Below are 17,808 nucleotides of genomic sequence, written 5' to 3' on the forward strand. Positions count from 1 at the left end.
AGAGATGCAGGTAAGGTTGCCATTTGCTGTGGGCTGGACACGACTGACTCACTAGGCAGAGCAGTTTCATTGTTGGTGGCCATTAGGGGCCACACCTGGTTGAGAACCACTGTCCTTTTGGGAGATTTCCAGATTTCACTGATGGATATGCTCTTTGATGGCTCCTGTCTCTTCGGAGACATAACAAATTCAGTGCTCGAGCAATTCAAGGACAGCAGAGCTACAGCCAGGTCCTTAGGCCTTTCCATGACCCCTCCCCAAATCCAGTCTACATTTTGCTCCTTTCGTGGCCACAGAATGGGCTTCTAGCCTTGTCTCTACCTTCCCAGCCACCACAGCACGCAAGCTTCCCAGCTCCTCTGTGGGCCGAAGACACAGTACCCACAGAGCCTTTCGGTCAGGTAGCCAGATGTCGGGCCAGTCCACCACCCACCCCTCAGCAACCTTAGCCTTCAGGCCTCTTTAGTTTGCCCTCCGAACATCATGGGCTACCAGTGTGAGGCAGGGATACGCTACCTCCTGCACCAATGGAGGTCAATAACATCCAATTGCTGCATTCGCCAACTTGTCCAAAGGGGCTACTCCATCTCCTTTGTGACTGCCCCTCCACCCATGCCTCCCACTTGAGACAGGCTACAGGCTGATGAAGGACCATATCTTATTACTCTGCCAGGAAGTGGCAACTCTCTTGGCAAGGTAGCTATAGAGTGGGTGCCTGCAGCAGAAGTAGGTTGTGGATGTTATTCCCACTACTTTCAGGTGTGCAAGAAAGACAGAGGTCTTTGTCCTGTCGTAGACCTGTGCCCTACCAATTCCTTCTTGAAAAAGGTGAAATTTAAAATGCTTTTGGTTGCTCAAGTCTTTTCTGCCCTAGACCCAGGAGACTGGATAGTGGTGTTGAACTTTCAGGACGCATACTTCCGCATCCTTTTTCTCCCTGACTACGGCGTTACCTGCGGTTCACAGTAGGTCATGAACATTTTCAGTTCACTGTGCTCCCTTTCAGCCTAACCAATGTTCACCAAGGTGATAGCGGTGGTTGCAGCTCAACTGAAGAGATCAGGGGTACCAGTCTTTCCCAGCCTCTGTGCTGGGTTTCAGTGAGACTGAATGTGAGGCTGCTGGGCCTCACAGGCTCCTGCATCCTACTTGTGACACATGCCTGCTGGCAAATGCGGGCTCTGCAGTGGTTCCTGAAGCTCTAGTGGGCGTAGCATCAGGAGAATCTCGAACACATGGTCAGGATCTCAGAGGGCACTGCAAAAGATTTGCAGTGGTTAACCAACCGGGACTGGATTAGCAACAAACTCCTCTCCCATTCCCAACCAGATCTGACCGAAGTAACAGATATATAACTCCTGGGTTGGGATGGCCATCTGGGAGAGGTGGATGTCAGAGGCCTCTGGGTTCTGGCAGAATCTGGACACCACATTAACCTGTTGAATCCCGGCGTGATCTGGCTGGCACTGAAGGCCTTTCTACCATCCATCAAGGGAGGAGTAGTGCAGGTGTTCACAAACAACACCAACACAATCTGGTACTACAACAAACAGGGTGGTTGGGGTAATGGACCCTTTGTCAAGAGGCCCTTTGGGTCTGTATGTGGCTGGACCATCAGGACATTTACCTGGAGGTTCAACTCCTGGCGAGCTCTCTGAATACCAGGGTGGACAAACTCAGCCGGAGATGCCTAGTGGATCACGAATGGCATCTCGATTTGAGGGTGGTGCAAGGTCTCTTTCAACAGCTGCGAGAACCTTAGATAGATCTGTTCACAACTGCTGAGGATGCGACATGTCCGCATTTCTGCATGCTGGAGTTTCCAAGGCATCTCTCGCTTGGAGATGCTTTTCATCTTGAGTGGGGCTCTGGCTTCATGTAAGTCTTACTGCCCATACCACTCCTGTCCAAAGTTCTCAAGAAGAACAGGAATGACCTGGCCCAAGTCATCCTTGTGGTTCTGGACTGGGGTCAGAGTTTGGTATCCTGAGCTGTTGAGCATAGCCATCGGTCCTCTGATCCGGCTGCCCCTAAGGGAGGATCTTCTGTTGCAGCAGTGCGGGGTCGCCACACACCTTCATGCGTGGATATTGAGCGGCGACAGTTGACTGCTTTTGATTTTCTGCTCAAAGTCTGCAGTGTTATTTCGGCAACCCAGCATTCCTCCACCAAGATGGTATACAGTGGCTGTTGAAACATGTTTGTGGCATGGTTTACAGCCAAACAGGTTGAACCCTTATCTGCACCCCTCTGCTCAGGTCTTGACCTGAACCAGCAGGGCTCTGCCTTGGGCACATTGAAGGGTTATTTGTTTGCCATTTCTGCCTCCCTGCGGCTGCCAGATCAGCTTTCCTTCCCCAAGTCCACTATTGTAAATCAGTTCCTTAATGGTTTGCAACACTTGTGCAAGGTAAAGATGTTGTCAAATAAGTAAAATGATGTCAAATGAGCTCGAATGAGAGTTGATGACATGAGCAGTAGCCATGTACCTTTTTTAAAGACGGAGATCACTTCCGACTGCTTTACAAAAACACCTCATAAATGATAAATGAATTGGTAGAGGAAATGAGCTTGACATCTTGAGCAGAAATTACAGACATTGAAAGGTTCAGATTTTGCGTTCTCCTGATGAGCTGAAAAAGTCCAAATTTGAGGTGTTCACACCTTACGCTCCTCTCATGCTCCCAAATGTGAGTGATCCCTTATCAAGTCATGGCTGGGACCCTAGCCAGACCAGTACCCTGCACATGCAAACATGAGGCAAGAAAAGCTTGGTAGATTGCACATCTGACAGCACAAAAACAAATCTGCATCCCGTGTTACCCTTCAGTCTTCACCCCTCCAGACAAGCCCACTACTTGTTCTGAGATCCCAGTGGCCCTTCATCTTTCCTGTAATCTTTCTAGTTTTACAAGAAGAGGCATCCTCCAGTCTTTCTGGAGTTTCCAGCCAGACAATTTAGTTATATTATTATTAGAAAATAACATTTCCTGGTAAAAAAATAGTCATTATGTTGAAAGTATACTTGCGGTACTTCCTTTCCATTAACTTAGAACAGCACCATTTGGAGCAATCCATTCCCACTATTTCACATGACTCTAGATCAGCAGAGGCACAAGAACAGGTTTTCGTAACCCACACTCCAGCTGAGAAGAGGTGACCAGAACAGACAAGAGCAGCATGGGGTGAAAAACTACATTCTAGCACCTTTAGCAACAGAGCATAGTTAATATAACCTGAGGAGCGTCTGCTACTGTTTTTCTAAATGTCCCTGAGGTCAGCAGAGGCATAAATGCTGCATTCAGGCTACAATGTGAAAATTACCAGCAAGCCACTCCTTTTGTAAAAAAAAAATATATATATATATATATTTTTTTTATCACTACTTCAGATTTTGAGCGCGATGGCCTTGTGTGCCTTTTTGGTACCTCACACACACCGGTATAAAAGACTGTACAGTGGCACTTAAGAGACCATTGGAATCAGTTGTGTAGCAGTCTGTTGTAATACACAACTGTCACTCACTCTCATCCACACATTTCACTGGTAGTCAAACCAAGTTACATATGCCTGCCTTATCCACAATTCATAGTGTTGATAGGTGCTTCTTTCCTCCATTGGGGAACTCACCTTTGAGACAGGTAGCAGAAAGGCCTAGAAGCATAAATCTGCAAAAGCGACAAGAAGTGTTTCTGGCAATGGTAGCCTTTGGATGATTATTTTTTTTCATCAGTTCACAAACAGGTCTCGAGAGGCAACTCCATTGCGAAACATTACATAAAATAGTGGCAAGTAGCCTTACGACCACTTTCCATCAAGCCTTTCATCCTTTGACATGTGCCATAGAGGAACTGGCCATATCAGCAGCTTGTATTGCAGGTGTTAGAAACCTGAGAGCGGATACCCAGTGTATGTTGCTCATGGAGAGTTAGAAATTGAATCTTCACAGTCACACTTTGAACAACATGCTTTTTGCATGATGGATTCCAAACATGGCTATCTTTGCCTTGCGTTTCAATAAAAAATTTGATTTCTTCTGTTCAGTACTTTCCACTCTTGCATCAGCCATGGCGAGCAGCTTCATGATTGACTTGATGTTTCAATTGCACTATAGATTTCCATCAATTTCCCTCATTCCCAGGTTGACACAAAAGATCATATAACATGGTTATTCTTTTTACCACCTGATTGGACAAAGAGATTCTCCTATCTGGACCTGGTAGACACTAACTCAGTGTCTCTTGCCTCCTGGTAGAGGCAGAGGGTGGTAGTCACACCAGTCTGCTTTAAGCCTGCTGCCAAATGTGAAATTTGTGAACCTACATTCTTGGAACTTGAACAGATAACATTCTTACAGCATTCACATCCTTCTGATGTAATATAAGTTGTTATCCTCTAGTCTAGGTAGTCTTCAACCAGGGCTGTTTTTTCAGAAAAGGTTCTTTGTGGGGCTCTTCAAGAAAACAAATTGTTTTGTCAGCCAGGAGTGCCAGCTGTGTGTACTACCCTAGCAGTGAATTTCCTCCATGTCAGAGCAGTAAAAGTTTATCTTGCCACAATTTCATCAATTAGTTGGATCAGATCACGGTTCCCTTTTCCATCTACCAATTGTATCATAATTGTTTTAAAAAAAACTTAAAGAATCTCTACCCTCCTTAGCCTTTGATGGCCTCTTGACATGACCGAGATGTTTTCCTTTTTACTGCGTTCCTGTCCTATTACAGACATTACAGCAAAAGCCATTTTCCTGATAGTGATTACCTCTGCCATGTGGTGAAGTGGATTACAAGCTCATTCTGCCTCTCAACCTTATACTACTTCTGCCAGCACCCTTGTAAACGTTAAGTCGACTTCTCTTCAGAAAGTGGTTTAGGATTTCCATATGTCTCAAAATGTTGCTTGTGGCCTTCTTCCCTCGTCCTCAGCTTTTTAAGTAAGCAGGATGGCGATACAAGTTGGCCCTTGAGGGGGCTGAGTTTTTGCTTACAGAATAATCAGTCTGCCATGGTAGATGACCAGTTATTTGATGGCTTCTTTGGTGTTAAAGGATAAAGAGGTTTTACCAAGCACTCGAGATTGGACACCATGTACATAACCGAGTTAACGTCTCTGACAAAGTAAGTCGCTGAAATTTTGAGTGCTCATTCGACAGGGGGAGTGAAAGCTACTTTGGCTACTTCCAAACCACTTTCTTTTGATCCCCTTTGCAAAACTTCACTTCCGACCATGAGGATGGAATGTCCTCATTCAAACACGCATTGGACATCCAATAGGTCTGGCTTTAAAAGGATGTTGTATGGTAATGTGCAGTATTAGGAGACAGTGTGGAAATGGATATGTATGTAAAAGCAAAGAACTGTAGAATAGTATTGGGTTAGGCTAAAAGGTCCAGATGACAGTTGCATTGTCAAGCAAGACCTAAAAATCCATGTAGGTTAATGACTGCCCTCCTCCCGTATGGGCTGATGCAAGAGAAAAACACTATAAATTACCTAGTTCTCTAAGACAATTTAATAGTATGTATGTGCTCTTGAAAGTTCAACCTCGGGCAGCCTGATAAATAAACACAATGATCACGGTTGTATGGAGAGCAGGCACTTTTGTGGACGCACACAACCTCTGCCCAATATGTACTCCTAGCTCCCGGCATGTGGGCAGAGCCAAAGCCCCCCATGGAGTTATCACATAATTGTCTGGTGACAGCAGTGCTGTCAAGCCAGACCATAACAAGCATTTGCAATGCAATGGGTCTTACGTTTGATCGAGTTAGAGCTATTAGTGTTTTGAATTCCTAACTGGACTTTTCTTGTCACATAAATTGAAAATATAAAGTGAAACAGTTGACATAAGCAAGTCAATTGAAAGCACGCAAACATATAGACAAAATGCAATTATACATGTAACAGGGTCGGTCACCCATGAGGTAACAAAACCACCCCAATTCTCACTCTGTCGAATTGCTTTACTAGTTTTGCCAACGACCAGGGAGACTTGGAAGATGCTGAAAATGTCCCCTTTACTACCTCTTTCTGTCCAGTGACACTGAACACCTGGATGATTGAGAGGGAGAAAGCTTGCTGTGTTCCTTGGCATTCTGCTTCTGCTTCTCATGCTCTTGCGCAGTCCACATATTTTGGGAGGTAGACGAGGGAAGAATTGCATGCTTTAGATTAGGGTATCATAATGTTGACAACAGTAGGCCTGCACCCATTGCTTAGTTTGTAGATAAAGCGTACAGGTGCCCGAAGGTCTACTCAGAAGCCCACGGCCGGTGCAGGTAAATGTTGGCACCTTGAATACCAAGGTTGGTGGCCTTAAAGTACCTCACACCTGTTTAGTCCACAACCAGACCCTCCATGCACTTTTCTCACTGTTTCAGGTTCCTAATTTATCTTTGTGATGATTTTGCACTCTTTCTCTTCCTCCGACTTTCCGAACTGTTTTTCCCTGTCTTGCGGTTGGTAAGTAGCTCATCCGGAAAAGTAAGTGCCGGTCCCCAAAAATTGGTGTCGGCGGCCGCCACCGCCAACCAGCGGCTCAAACTGAGCACAGCCTATACATACCACTGTTAATACCACTGGTGCTCAATTGTTTTCTTTAGAGCTTTTACCATCCTGCATTTTTAATAAGGGAGAACATTTCACAATTTGGGCTTGCTATCCTGCAGAATTTGGTGCATGATTAACTGATTCCCTCAGCCTTTCCCTTTGCATGACGCTACTTTGTAAATGGTTCTAATTGAGGAATCCACAGTAATCTTGTGTTTGCTACTCTTCAATCTGGCCTTGACGAGTCACAGACAATGAGTCAGAGTTGACGTCACTGATGGCAATCGATTTGATGTTGCTGTGTCATCACTTACTTTTGGCATCTCATGACGTGGCTGAAGCTGTAATGGCGCCACCTGGCACCAGTGACAGAGAACTGCTCAAACGTTTCTCAATCCAGCCGGAGGACTGGTAACAGGTCAAGATGAAGAATGTGCAGGCAAATGTATATTCATCAGATCAGAAATAACCTTTCTGAATGTAAGCAACTTGTGACGTAGGTCTGTTTCTTTTTTGATGAGCATCAGTTGCTGATTGAACAGTTAATACGATAAAATAATGTATTGCTACTAGGTATTCAACTGTAAGCCAAAGCACAACTTAAAATTATTGATTTCTCTAGACGTCAACAGAAAGAAGACAAAGAAACTTAAGTTGAAAAGAAATCACAGAGTGGAACCAATGAGTAGGGATGGGGACGATTCTGTTCAAAGAAGTCCTACTCCTCCTCTATCTTCTCTGCCAGGTGAGTAGATTGAGACAAGGTACCGACTTGTTAGAAACGATGTTGCTTGGTTGACAAAGTAGTTTAGTGCTTAGCTTTTCTAGCCAGTCACTCTTTACTGCCACCCACTCCTGCTATGGTTGCTCTTTAGGTGCTGCATGTCTTTGGGTCTTCAGGCACTCGAAACAAATATTTATAAGTATTACAGGATTTTGGGAATGTCCACTTGAAAAATCATTTGAAATTCATGTTCGATAAGTACAAGTAAAAAGAAGAACATAATCCTGCAGAAATAAGAAAAACTATTCACATGGAATTCGTTCCAGAGCGTTTAATGGTTCAAGTTGCCTCTAACTGAGAAGATCCAGATTAATGCAACGTTGTGGCTTGATTGTCAAATATTGTAGTACTCTATGTATCACTGACTGCCCCTTTGTTTAAACTAGTTTAAGATTCACAACTTGATATCAAAGCTTAAAGCAATATGATCGCTAAAATTGATACATGTTGCGGTTTCACAATGTGGACTGACAACCAAATGTCTTTTTTTTTCAACATTTTCCTTTCTGCCGGTGAAACAAAGGCGATGGAAATTAGGTAACCACACATAGAGATATGTGACAAACATTTTACAAATGTCTATAATGTTTGTGTTGCTCTTGTGAGTTATTAGGAATGAATAGCTCTTTCTCTCTTTTTCATATTTTTTATGGAGAGGAACATTCTGGTGCTTAAAATGGGATACTCTTTTATACCAAGCTAACATCTATTTCATATAAAACTGCTGCTCTTCTTCTCCCACTGAAAGTATACAGATGTATGCAGTTCTTGTGATGCAGTCGGCCATACCCTGCACTTCCTGTGCCAGCAGTGCCATATCATATTTCAATATTGTACCAGTCACTAACAGTCTGACTTGAGGAACCGGTGAGGGATGGTAAGGTTGCCTACAAAGAAAGATTGTGAAGAGATAGATGCCTAAAGATTTGAGGCATACTTAAATCAGTCTGTCTATGCTACTTATGTTATCGTTCCCAAGGCACTACTACTCACTTGCTGCTTACCCAAAGCCTCCCACTTCCCTAAACCCTCCCAATTCCCTGTCTAAGATCCATGGGCCAGATGTACAAATTATTTTACTGATTGCAAAAGGCCCATCGGTACGTTTGCGACCAGTAAAATGCTTTTTGACATGTACAAAAGGCAAAATGCAACTCTGTAACTTGTTACCGAATCACATTTTGCTTTTGCAATTTGGCATTAGGAAGGGGCATGTTAAGGGCTTCCCTTCCTAATACTGAATCAGACTGGTATGTATGAATGTTTCGCAACCAGAATGCGGTCACGAAACATTAGCAGATTACCACCAATTTCACATTTATAGGAAGCCATTTTCAAAGAGGAAAGGGTCACCAAGGGACCTGTTGTGGGTTCTTTCTATGATCACGGCGGAGACCTTGGTAAAATGTATCTCCCAGCTTTATTGTAGTACACTACCTGGTGTTGATCCACACCAGGGAAGCAGGAGCAAATGCCTTTCCCTGGAATGCATATCCGCTTCACATTCTCCTTAGAACCCACTCGTGCCAAGCTTATATCATAACACATCCCCCTCCCTGCCCCATATTAGTATAACAATAATCAAAATAAAACAACAAAATAAAGGAAATCTACAATTCAATATATAAACAAAAAGACAACTATTAATTAATTTGCAATATAAATACATGTGTAGATTCCCTTGAAGGTAGAACGATAAAATAAGTAAATAGTACACTAAGACCTAATGCTAATTATTTCATGATCTTACATAGTCAGCCAAATAGGATGGTGGTCTACAAGTTCACAAACCCCTAGTAACCTCGGAACTATCTAACACCCTTTCAATGACCTTATGACTCATGTCAAGAGGTTCATTGGAAGTCTCCTGAAAGACCTCCTTGCAATTAGGTACATGAGTGACACCTATATCTTTCTCACTCTCTCACAACCTTGTACCAGAATATTTATTTCTCTTATCCGCACACATTATACCAGGACATCCTTCATCCTCCTCCCATCTACATTCTCCACCCTTCTGATACAAAGCCATGTTCCTAAAATTCCATCTTTCACCTCCTTCCAACACTACATAAAACCTACTGACTTTCAATACACAAACTGGCCCCTTTAATTTCGAAAGACCTCCACTCACTCTTCCATATTTTATCTTGATCCGGTCACCTATTCTTATTCTGGAAACATTCAGTGGCCTTGCTACACTAACCACCAAATTGAACCCACTCTTTACGCCATGATGGGACAAATTTGGTGCCCGTTAATCGTCCCCTCATCAACTGGAATGGGCAGCTGTCGAAAGTAAAATGTGTAGTGGTGCGATACTCCCATATCATCTCTGATAACATTTTTGTTTTGTTTTTTACACTGTAATGATTAGTTATGGCCATCTGATTGGTACATTTGATTAATCTATTGGCCCTTTCAACAATGCCATTTCCTTTGGGGATGTATAACGAAGTACGAGAATGTCTCACCCCAGACAACTTTAGAAATCTAACCAATTCATTAGAAGTTAACTGAGTCCCATTATCCTCCTTCCTCAAAAATTCCCTCCAAAACTTCTATGTTTATTGTTTTTGTAGAAATAGCCCTCATGAACTTTACTATGAGCCAACTAGCAATTCTGACATTGGTCCAATAAAATAAAGACAAATGGTATGCCACAGTCTCCCTGGATCTTCAGTATGACCACCCTCTGTTTTGTCACTCACTCTCAAACTTTTTTTCTCTTTCCTCACATATGTTACATCTTTCCACCCAATCCTTTATCTGTCCATTCAAACGTGGCCACCAAAACACTTTTGATCCTTCTGCTAGTCAGTCCCTGGCCTAACTGCCCCTCATACACGAGGTTGAACAATCTGAACCTCAAACCACTAGGTGGAACATATTGATCACCTCTCATTACTATGTTTTCTCCACAGACTGACAACTCATCCAGTATGTTTAGGTGGGTGTCATGGATACTGGTAAAGAGCTTTCTCTCCTGGATCTTTTATGAATCATCTTAATAACTTCATTAAGAAAATGTGGCCTCATTTCCTCTTCACACTCCCACTTCGTAAAAACCCCCGAACCATCTTCTATAACATCCTGAACAGCCCATTCTTCATCTAAGTCCTTCACTGACTGACCATCCACCATTTCTCAACCAGGAAATAATCTGGATAAACAATCTGCTTGTACATTCTTCCATCCTTGAACAAATTCCATTTTGGATTGATACTCCTGCAGTCTTGCCGCTAATCTATCCAGGCTTGCTGACACTTTACCTGCTCCACCTGATGACAACATTTTGGACAAAGGCTTGTGATCACTACGTAGGATAAATTGCAAACCCCACAAATACACCCTGAAATATTCAGCGCCCCAGACTACAGCTAAAGCTTCCCTCTTTATGACATAGTAGTTTCTCTCTGCTTGTGTCAGTGTATGGGAAGCAAACGCAACTGTTTTCTCGTTGCTTCCATGTACTTGGAATAGTGCTGCTCCTAAACCAGTTGCACTGGCATCTATCATCAAAATTGATTTTAGCTTTATATCAAAAGCACTCAAAATCCCTGCATCATAGATCTCATTTTTAAGATTGACAAAGCATTTTTGTTACTCACGCCATATAAATTTGTTTCCTTTATGTAACAATTTCCTTAACATCTCTGTCTCATCAGCAAATTTGTTTACAAATTTTGAATCATACTCTATCAAACCTAAAAATGATCTTAATTGATATCTATCAATAGGAGAGGGTGCCAGTCTGATTGCCTCCCACAAACATTTTTTTAGGTTTGATATTTCCAATGGATATTGTATATCCTAGGTATTCAATATGTTCAGTTAAAAATGTGCATTTTTCCCAGTTCAAACACAATCCAGCTTCTCCCAGAATTTTCAAAACTTTCTTAAAAATGGCATTACACTTTTCAGTTGTCTCCCCATGGCCAAAATGTCATCTTGGAAAAAACAACATTCTCTACTCATCCAAACATACTTGTCATCATGCTTTGAAATACACTTGCTGCCGATACAAGTTTGAACAGCATTGGAGTAAATTGAAAAGTTCCTACTGAAATCACAAAAGCTGTCAAAGGTTTGGAACGTTCATGCAACTTAATTTGGTGGTAAACACTCCTCAAATCAGTTTTTGAAAAGTACTTACCCCCCTTCACAGAAGGGAACAATTCATTAATATTGGGAAGAGGATACTTGTCAACAACAATGTTCTGGTTCAGCGATCTTAAGTCAACACAGAATCTTATACGACCATCAGATTTTCAAGTGATCACCACAGGAGATATCCATGGAGACGCCTCAACAGTTTCAACGATGCCTTCCCGTAACATACCTTTAAGTACCTTTAAGTATCTCTCACTACCAGGGGTACCCTGCAAAGTTTGTGTTGACTAGGTATAGCATCTTCTTTGAGCACTATTTTGTGCACATAACCCTTTCAGCATCCCAATGTTTTCCCAAACACCTTTTCAGCAGCATTCAGTATATCATCCAATTGAACATCCTCCGCAACCAATATTTAATTTGGCCTTGGATTAATTATGATATTTATGTCAAACTGATGCATCCATCCTAAAATAGAAAGTCCATCCTCAGACACATATACTTTCCCTTCAATAGACCTCGTACCATATTGTATTTCCACCACAATATACCCCAAGATATCAGTTTCTTCCCCCTGGTACCCACCTGGTTTAATATCCTTGGGCAATAATGTTACATCCTTGCAATGAGCTTTGAATACCCTTTCTGGGATTATGTTATAAAGCAAACCAGAATCAACCATGAGTTTTAAGTCATACCCATCCACCTTCAAATTAGCCGTAGGTCTGCATATCCTTCCCTTGTCTCCCACTCCTGTCACATTTATTTCTTTTACCAGACTTTCCCGTTGATCAATCACTGAGATTCGTTCCTTGCAAATAGACTCATCCATCACTTCTACTACACTGACCCTGGACTTTATTTCTTTGCCACTTTTGCTACTATCCCTACGCATCCTTGCATAGTGGCCTTTGCGACCACAAGTTCTACCTTCTTTATTTGCTGCAAAGCATTTCTTTGAATCGGACATATGGTTCATGCTCCCACAGCAAGTACATTCTCTCACTTTATTCTTTACAATGGTAGAAGTACTCCCTATCTTCTTGGATACTACATGGACCTCCTGTTCTACATTCTGATTTTCAATGACTTTTACTGACACTTCACATGACTTCTCTCTTCTATTTAATTCTTTTATGCAACACTGTGACTCCTTTGCCATTTCAATAGCTTCCTTCAATGTGGGATCTTTTGCTGCCCATAATCTCTCCTGAATTTTCTTTTCACGTCACTGCACAATAAGTTGATCACTTATAACGTCATGACTCCAAACCGACATTTAACAGACAATTCTCTTAATTTTGCTACAAATTCATCAATTGTTTCATGATCACCTTGAGGTTGTGTGTAAAATGTATATCTAGGCATTACTACATTGACTTCCTTCGCAAATCTATTCTCTAACCCCTTAATAGCTTCTCTGTAAACGTCATCCATTGGTTGACTAGGTGGTCCCAACGCAATGGGTAAGTATTTAAAAATGTGTTGTCCCTCACAGCCCAATGTACTTACCAACACAGCCTTATTTCGCGCTGAAGAAAAATTTTGTCCATCCAGTGCCACATAGCAATTCTCTAACATTTCCACCCAATCCTCCCAACGTATAACGGGTGGTCCTGGTTGGGATAAAAAAAGCGTTGGAGGTAAAATGTTGCCTAGAGACGCCATACTATAAATAGCAAGTTAGACAAGTCAGAAGGAGAAAGAAGAAAAAGGATCACACCCACCACAAAGTTCCATTTAAATTGCAAGCTGAACCAGACACATAATGGTGTGCAGACCACCGAGTGAAGTCTGCACTATTAACAAGAATTGATGATCCGATAGTAAGAAAAAAACTCTGTAAATCACAGAGAGTCTTTAAACATGTAAATAGGTGTGCAGATCACCGAGTAAGATCTACCTAATACACTTCACAAAGTAAGGTTTACTTCTTGTACGTCACTAGCCTCACTTATGACAGGAGAGCGCGTCATATACATTGCACTTCAGTAAAAACATCATATACCCTGATGTGCGATCCTCTTGAGGACAATGTGCAGCTCACTGAAACAGACCTGCTTCACTTAAGAAGGCATTGGAGTGCATCAACACACGCTGCATTTCAGTGACATGCAACGTGAGCTGATGTGCAACCCTCTGTTCCTCTCTGCGTATGAGAGTACAATAGACATAATGGTGTGCGTGAGACTCTCCTCTCACTTCTTAGATTACGAGGGCAAGATAGTCACCATGTCATGCTGGAGCCACTGGCAATTACTTCTCCATCGTCCTTATCTCACCACCGCGGTCCGAAAGAAGTCGTGAAAACTCCCTGTTGCAGTTACCCCTACCCCCCACCCCCCAACCCCCACACATTTTGCCTGATACTGATACTGATGCTAACTTGACTGAGAAGTGTGCTGGGACCCTGCTAACCAGGCCCCAGTACCAGTGTTTTTTCACCTAAAATGTACCATTGTTTCCACAATTGCACACAGATAAGTCCCTTGTAAAAGGTACCAGTGGTACCAAGGGCCCTGTGACCAGGGAAGGTCTCTAAGGGCTGCAGCCTGTGTGGTGCCACCCCTAGGGACCCCTCACCTAACACATGCACACTGCCTTTGCAGATTGTGTGTGTTTGTGGGGAGAAAAAGGCAAAGTTGACATGGAATCCCCCTCAGGGTGCCATGCACACAAAATAATGTCTATGGCATAGGTAAGTCACCCCTCTAGCAGGCCTTACAGCCCTAAGGCAGGGTGCACTATTCCACAGGTGAGGGCATAGCTGCATGAGCAATATGCCCCTACAGTGTCTAAGTCTATTCTTAGACACTGTAAGTACAGCGTGGCCATATTAAGTATATGGTCTGGAAGTTTGTCAAAATCGAACTCCACAGCTCCGTCATGGCTACACTGAATACTGGGAAGTTTGGTATCAAACTTCTCAGAATAATAAACCCACACTGATGCCAGTGTTGGATTTATTAAAAAATGCACACAGAGGGCATCTTATAGATGCCCTCTCTATTTCACCCAATCCTTCAGTGCAGGACTGACTGGTCTGTGCCAGCCTGCTGCTGAGAGACAAGTTTCTGACCCCCTGGGGTGAGAGCCTTTGTGCTCTCTGAGGCCAGAAACAAAGCCTGAACTGGGTGGAGATGCTTAACACCTCCCCCCTGCAGGAACTGTAACACCTAGCTGTGAGCCTCAAAGGCTCAAGCTTCATGTTACAATGCCCCAGGGCCCTCCAGCTAGTGGAGATGCCCGCCCCCTGGACACAGCCCCCACTTTTTGCGGCAAGTCCAGGGGAGATAATGAGAAAAACAAGGAGTCGTCATCCACCAGTCAGGATAGCCCCTAAGGTTCCCTGAGCTGTGGTGACCCCTGCCTTTAGAAATCCTCCATCTTGGTTTTGGAGGATTCCCCCAATAGGATTAGGGATGTGCCCCCCCCTCCCCTCAGGGAGGAGGCACAAGGAGGGTGTGGCCACCCTCAAGGACAGTAGCCATTGGCTACTACCCTCCCAGACCTAAACACATCCCTAAAGTCAGTATTTAGGGGCTCCCCAGATCCCAGGAAATCAGATTCCTGCAACCTTAACAAGGAGGAGGACTGCTGACCTGAAGCCCTGCAGAGAGGACGGAGACAACTGCTTTGGCCCAAGCCCTACCGGCCTGTCTCCCAACTTCGAAGAAAACTGCAACAGCGACTCATCCAACAGGGACCAGCGACCTCTGAAGCCTCACCCAAGGACCAAGAAACTTCTGTGAACAGCGGCTCTGTTCAAAAACCTGCAACTTCTCTGCAACATAGAAGCAACTTTAAAGACTTCACGTTTCCCGCTGGAAGCGTGAGACTTCCCACTCTGCCCGACGCCCCCGGCTCAACCTGCAGAAAACCAACACGTCAGGGAGGACTCCCCGGCGACTGCGAGCCCATGAGTAACCAAACCCGACCCCCCCCTGAGCCCCACAGTGACGCCTGCCGAGAGAATCCAGAGGCTCCCCCTGACCGCAACTGCCTGTAACAAGGGAGCCAACGCCTGGAACCAACACTGCACCCGCAGCCCCCAGGACCTGAAGGAACCGAACTCCAGTGCAGGAGTGACCCCCAGGTGACCCTCTGCCTAGCCCAGGTGGCAGCTGCCCCAAGGAGCCCCCCCGTGCCTGCCTGCATTGTTGAAGTGACCCCAGGTCCCTCCATTACTTCCTATATAAAACCCGATGCCTGTTTGCACACTGCACCTGGCCGCCCGTGTGCCACTGAGGGTGTACTTTCTGTGCCTTCTCTTTTCCCCCCCCCCCCCCCCCCCCCCCCCCCCCCCCCCCCCACCTCACCCCTCCAGGTGCCCTACAAAACCCCCCTGGTCTGCCCCCGAGGACGCAGGTACTTACCTGCTGGCAGACTGAACTGGGGCACCCCTATTCTCCATTGAAGCCTATGTGTTTTGGGCACCTCTTTGACCTCTGCACCTGACCGGCCCTGAGCTGCTGGTGTGGTAACTTTGGGGTTGCCTTGAACCCCCAACGGTGGGCTACCTATGCCCCAACTTTGAGACTTGTAAGCCTAACCTTTACCTACCTCCCCAGGAACTGTTGATTTTTGCACTGTGTCCACTTTGAAAATAGCTTATTGCCATTTTACAAAGCCTGTATATGATATTGCTTTTATTCAAAGTTCCTAAAGTATCTAAGTGAAGTACCTTACATTTAAAGTATTACTTGTAAATCCTGAACCTGTGGTTCTTAAAATAAACTAAGAAAATATATTTTTCAATATAAAAACCTATTCGCCTGGAGTAAGTCTTTGAGTGTGTGTTCCTCATTTATTGCCTGTGTGTGTACAACAAATGCTTAACACTATCCTTTGTAAGCCTACTGCTCGACCACACTGCCACAAAATATAGCATTAGAATTATCTACTTTTGCCACCATCTTACCTCTAAGGGGAACCCTTGGACTCTGTGCACACTATTTCTTACTTTGAAATAGTATATACAGAGCCAACTTCCTACACAGCCCCCGACTCACAGCGCCATACATCTCATCAAACAAAACCAGAGTTCCATGGTAAGTGCGCAGTGCAAAGCAGCGTTCAAATAAGTCTCCATGTCTGCTGCTTCGAGTCTCCTGAAGTAACGGCTTCTAATTACTGCCCCATTAGTCCTAAATCGTATTGCAGTGCTGGGCAGATTCAGAGTGCACCAGGGGACTACAGCATAACGCAATACCACGATTGCTCCACTGGGACCATCCGGGTCGTGTACAGGCTCCAAGCTAGCAGGATCAATCATCACCCAAATGTTGTGGGTTCTTTCAGTGATCAAGGCTGAGACCTTAGTAAAAATGTATCTTCCAGCTTTGTTGTAGTACACGACCTGGTGTTGATCCACACCAGGGAACCAGGAGCAACTGCCTCTCCCTGGAATGCATCTTCGCTTTACATTCTCTTTAGAGCCCACTCGTGCCAAGCTTACATCATAGCAGGACCCCTTCCCCTTAGTGAATGGGTGCGCCAACATTTTTTCAGAGCAGGCAGTGGCCCCTGGGACCACTGCCTACTCTTACAAAATTAAAACAAAACTTTTTTTTGTTGTTGTTTGAAATGCATCCCATTTTCCTTTAAGGAAAATGGGCTGTATTTTAATAAAACTGCTTTATTTAAAAAGCAGTCACAGACATGGTGGTCTGCTGACCCCAGCCTGTGAGTGCCTGCCATGCCCAATTGGCTGCAAATTGCAACCTGCCTCATGAATATGAATTAGGTAGGTCCCTTGCCACCCATTTGGAAATTGTAAACAGTGTCTCAGACACTGTTGTACATCAGATTTTATGACTCGCAAATTGTGAGTCGCTAAAAATTACAATTCGTGAGTCGCATAATCTGACGGGTGTACATCTGGTCCCATATCTCTACATGTCCTCTAATTTCTTCTTTCCACTTTATTCCCACCTGGAACCTTTATCAGTCACCATTCTTCCTCACCATTGCCCCTCCAAAACTATATCAGAGTGTCTTATTCTCACTGTGCACTCACTCACCACTCTTACTATTCAAAACACACAAACACATTCACTTTTGTTTTCAATTGACTCCCTGATACCCTCATTCGCTGACAATATCATTCTTTTAATCTCATTCCCTAATTTTCCCTCCTCACACTAGATCTCCACCGAAGGAAACCTGTACCCACGACCCTTGTACCCTATCAGCCGGCCCACTTTCAGACTCCTCACACAAAACAATCACAGATTTCTTATACTCGTTCAATGCTCACTGAATTACACACACCCTCCTCCTCTGACACCATGTTCCAGCAATATGTGAACAACTAACCTCAGTGTAGCTGGCCCCATATCAGCCAGTGTCACACATTATCAG

At 44.0% G+C, this 17,808-nt stretch overlaps 1 protein-coding gene across 5 annotated transcripts in view; it reads left to right on the forward strand.

Moving 5' to 3' along the window:
* The window catches only part of ARL13B (ARF like GTPase 13B), a 518,943-nt gene that overhangs the window by 452,456 nt on the left and 48,679 nt on the right, over positions 1-17,808 (forward strand). For all 5 annotated transcript variants that reach the window (XM_069204925.1, XM_069204929.1, XM_069204926.1 and 2 more), the window contains one exon: positions 7,171-7,293. In XM_069204925.1, the coding sequence (XP_069061026.1) occupies positions 7,171-7,293 (123 nt within the window). The remainder of the gene's footprint in view (positions 1-7,170; positions 7,294-17,808) is intronic.

The sequence above is a fragment of the Pleurodeles waltl genome, chromosome 8, assembly GCF_031143425.1.
Source record: "Pleurodeles waltl isolate 20211129_DDA chromosome 8, aPleWal1.hap1.20221129, whole genome shotgun sequence".
NCBI lineage: Eukaryota > Metazoa > Chordata > Amphibia > Caudata > Salamandridae > Pleurodeles > Pleurodeles waltl.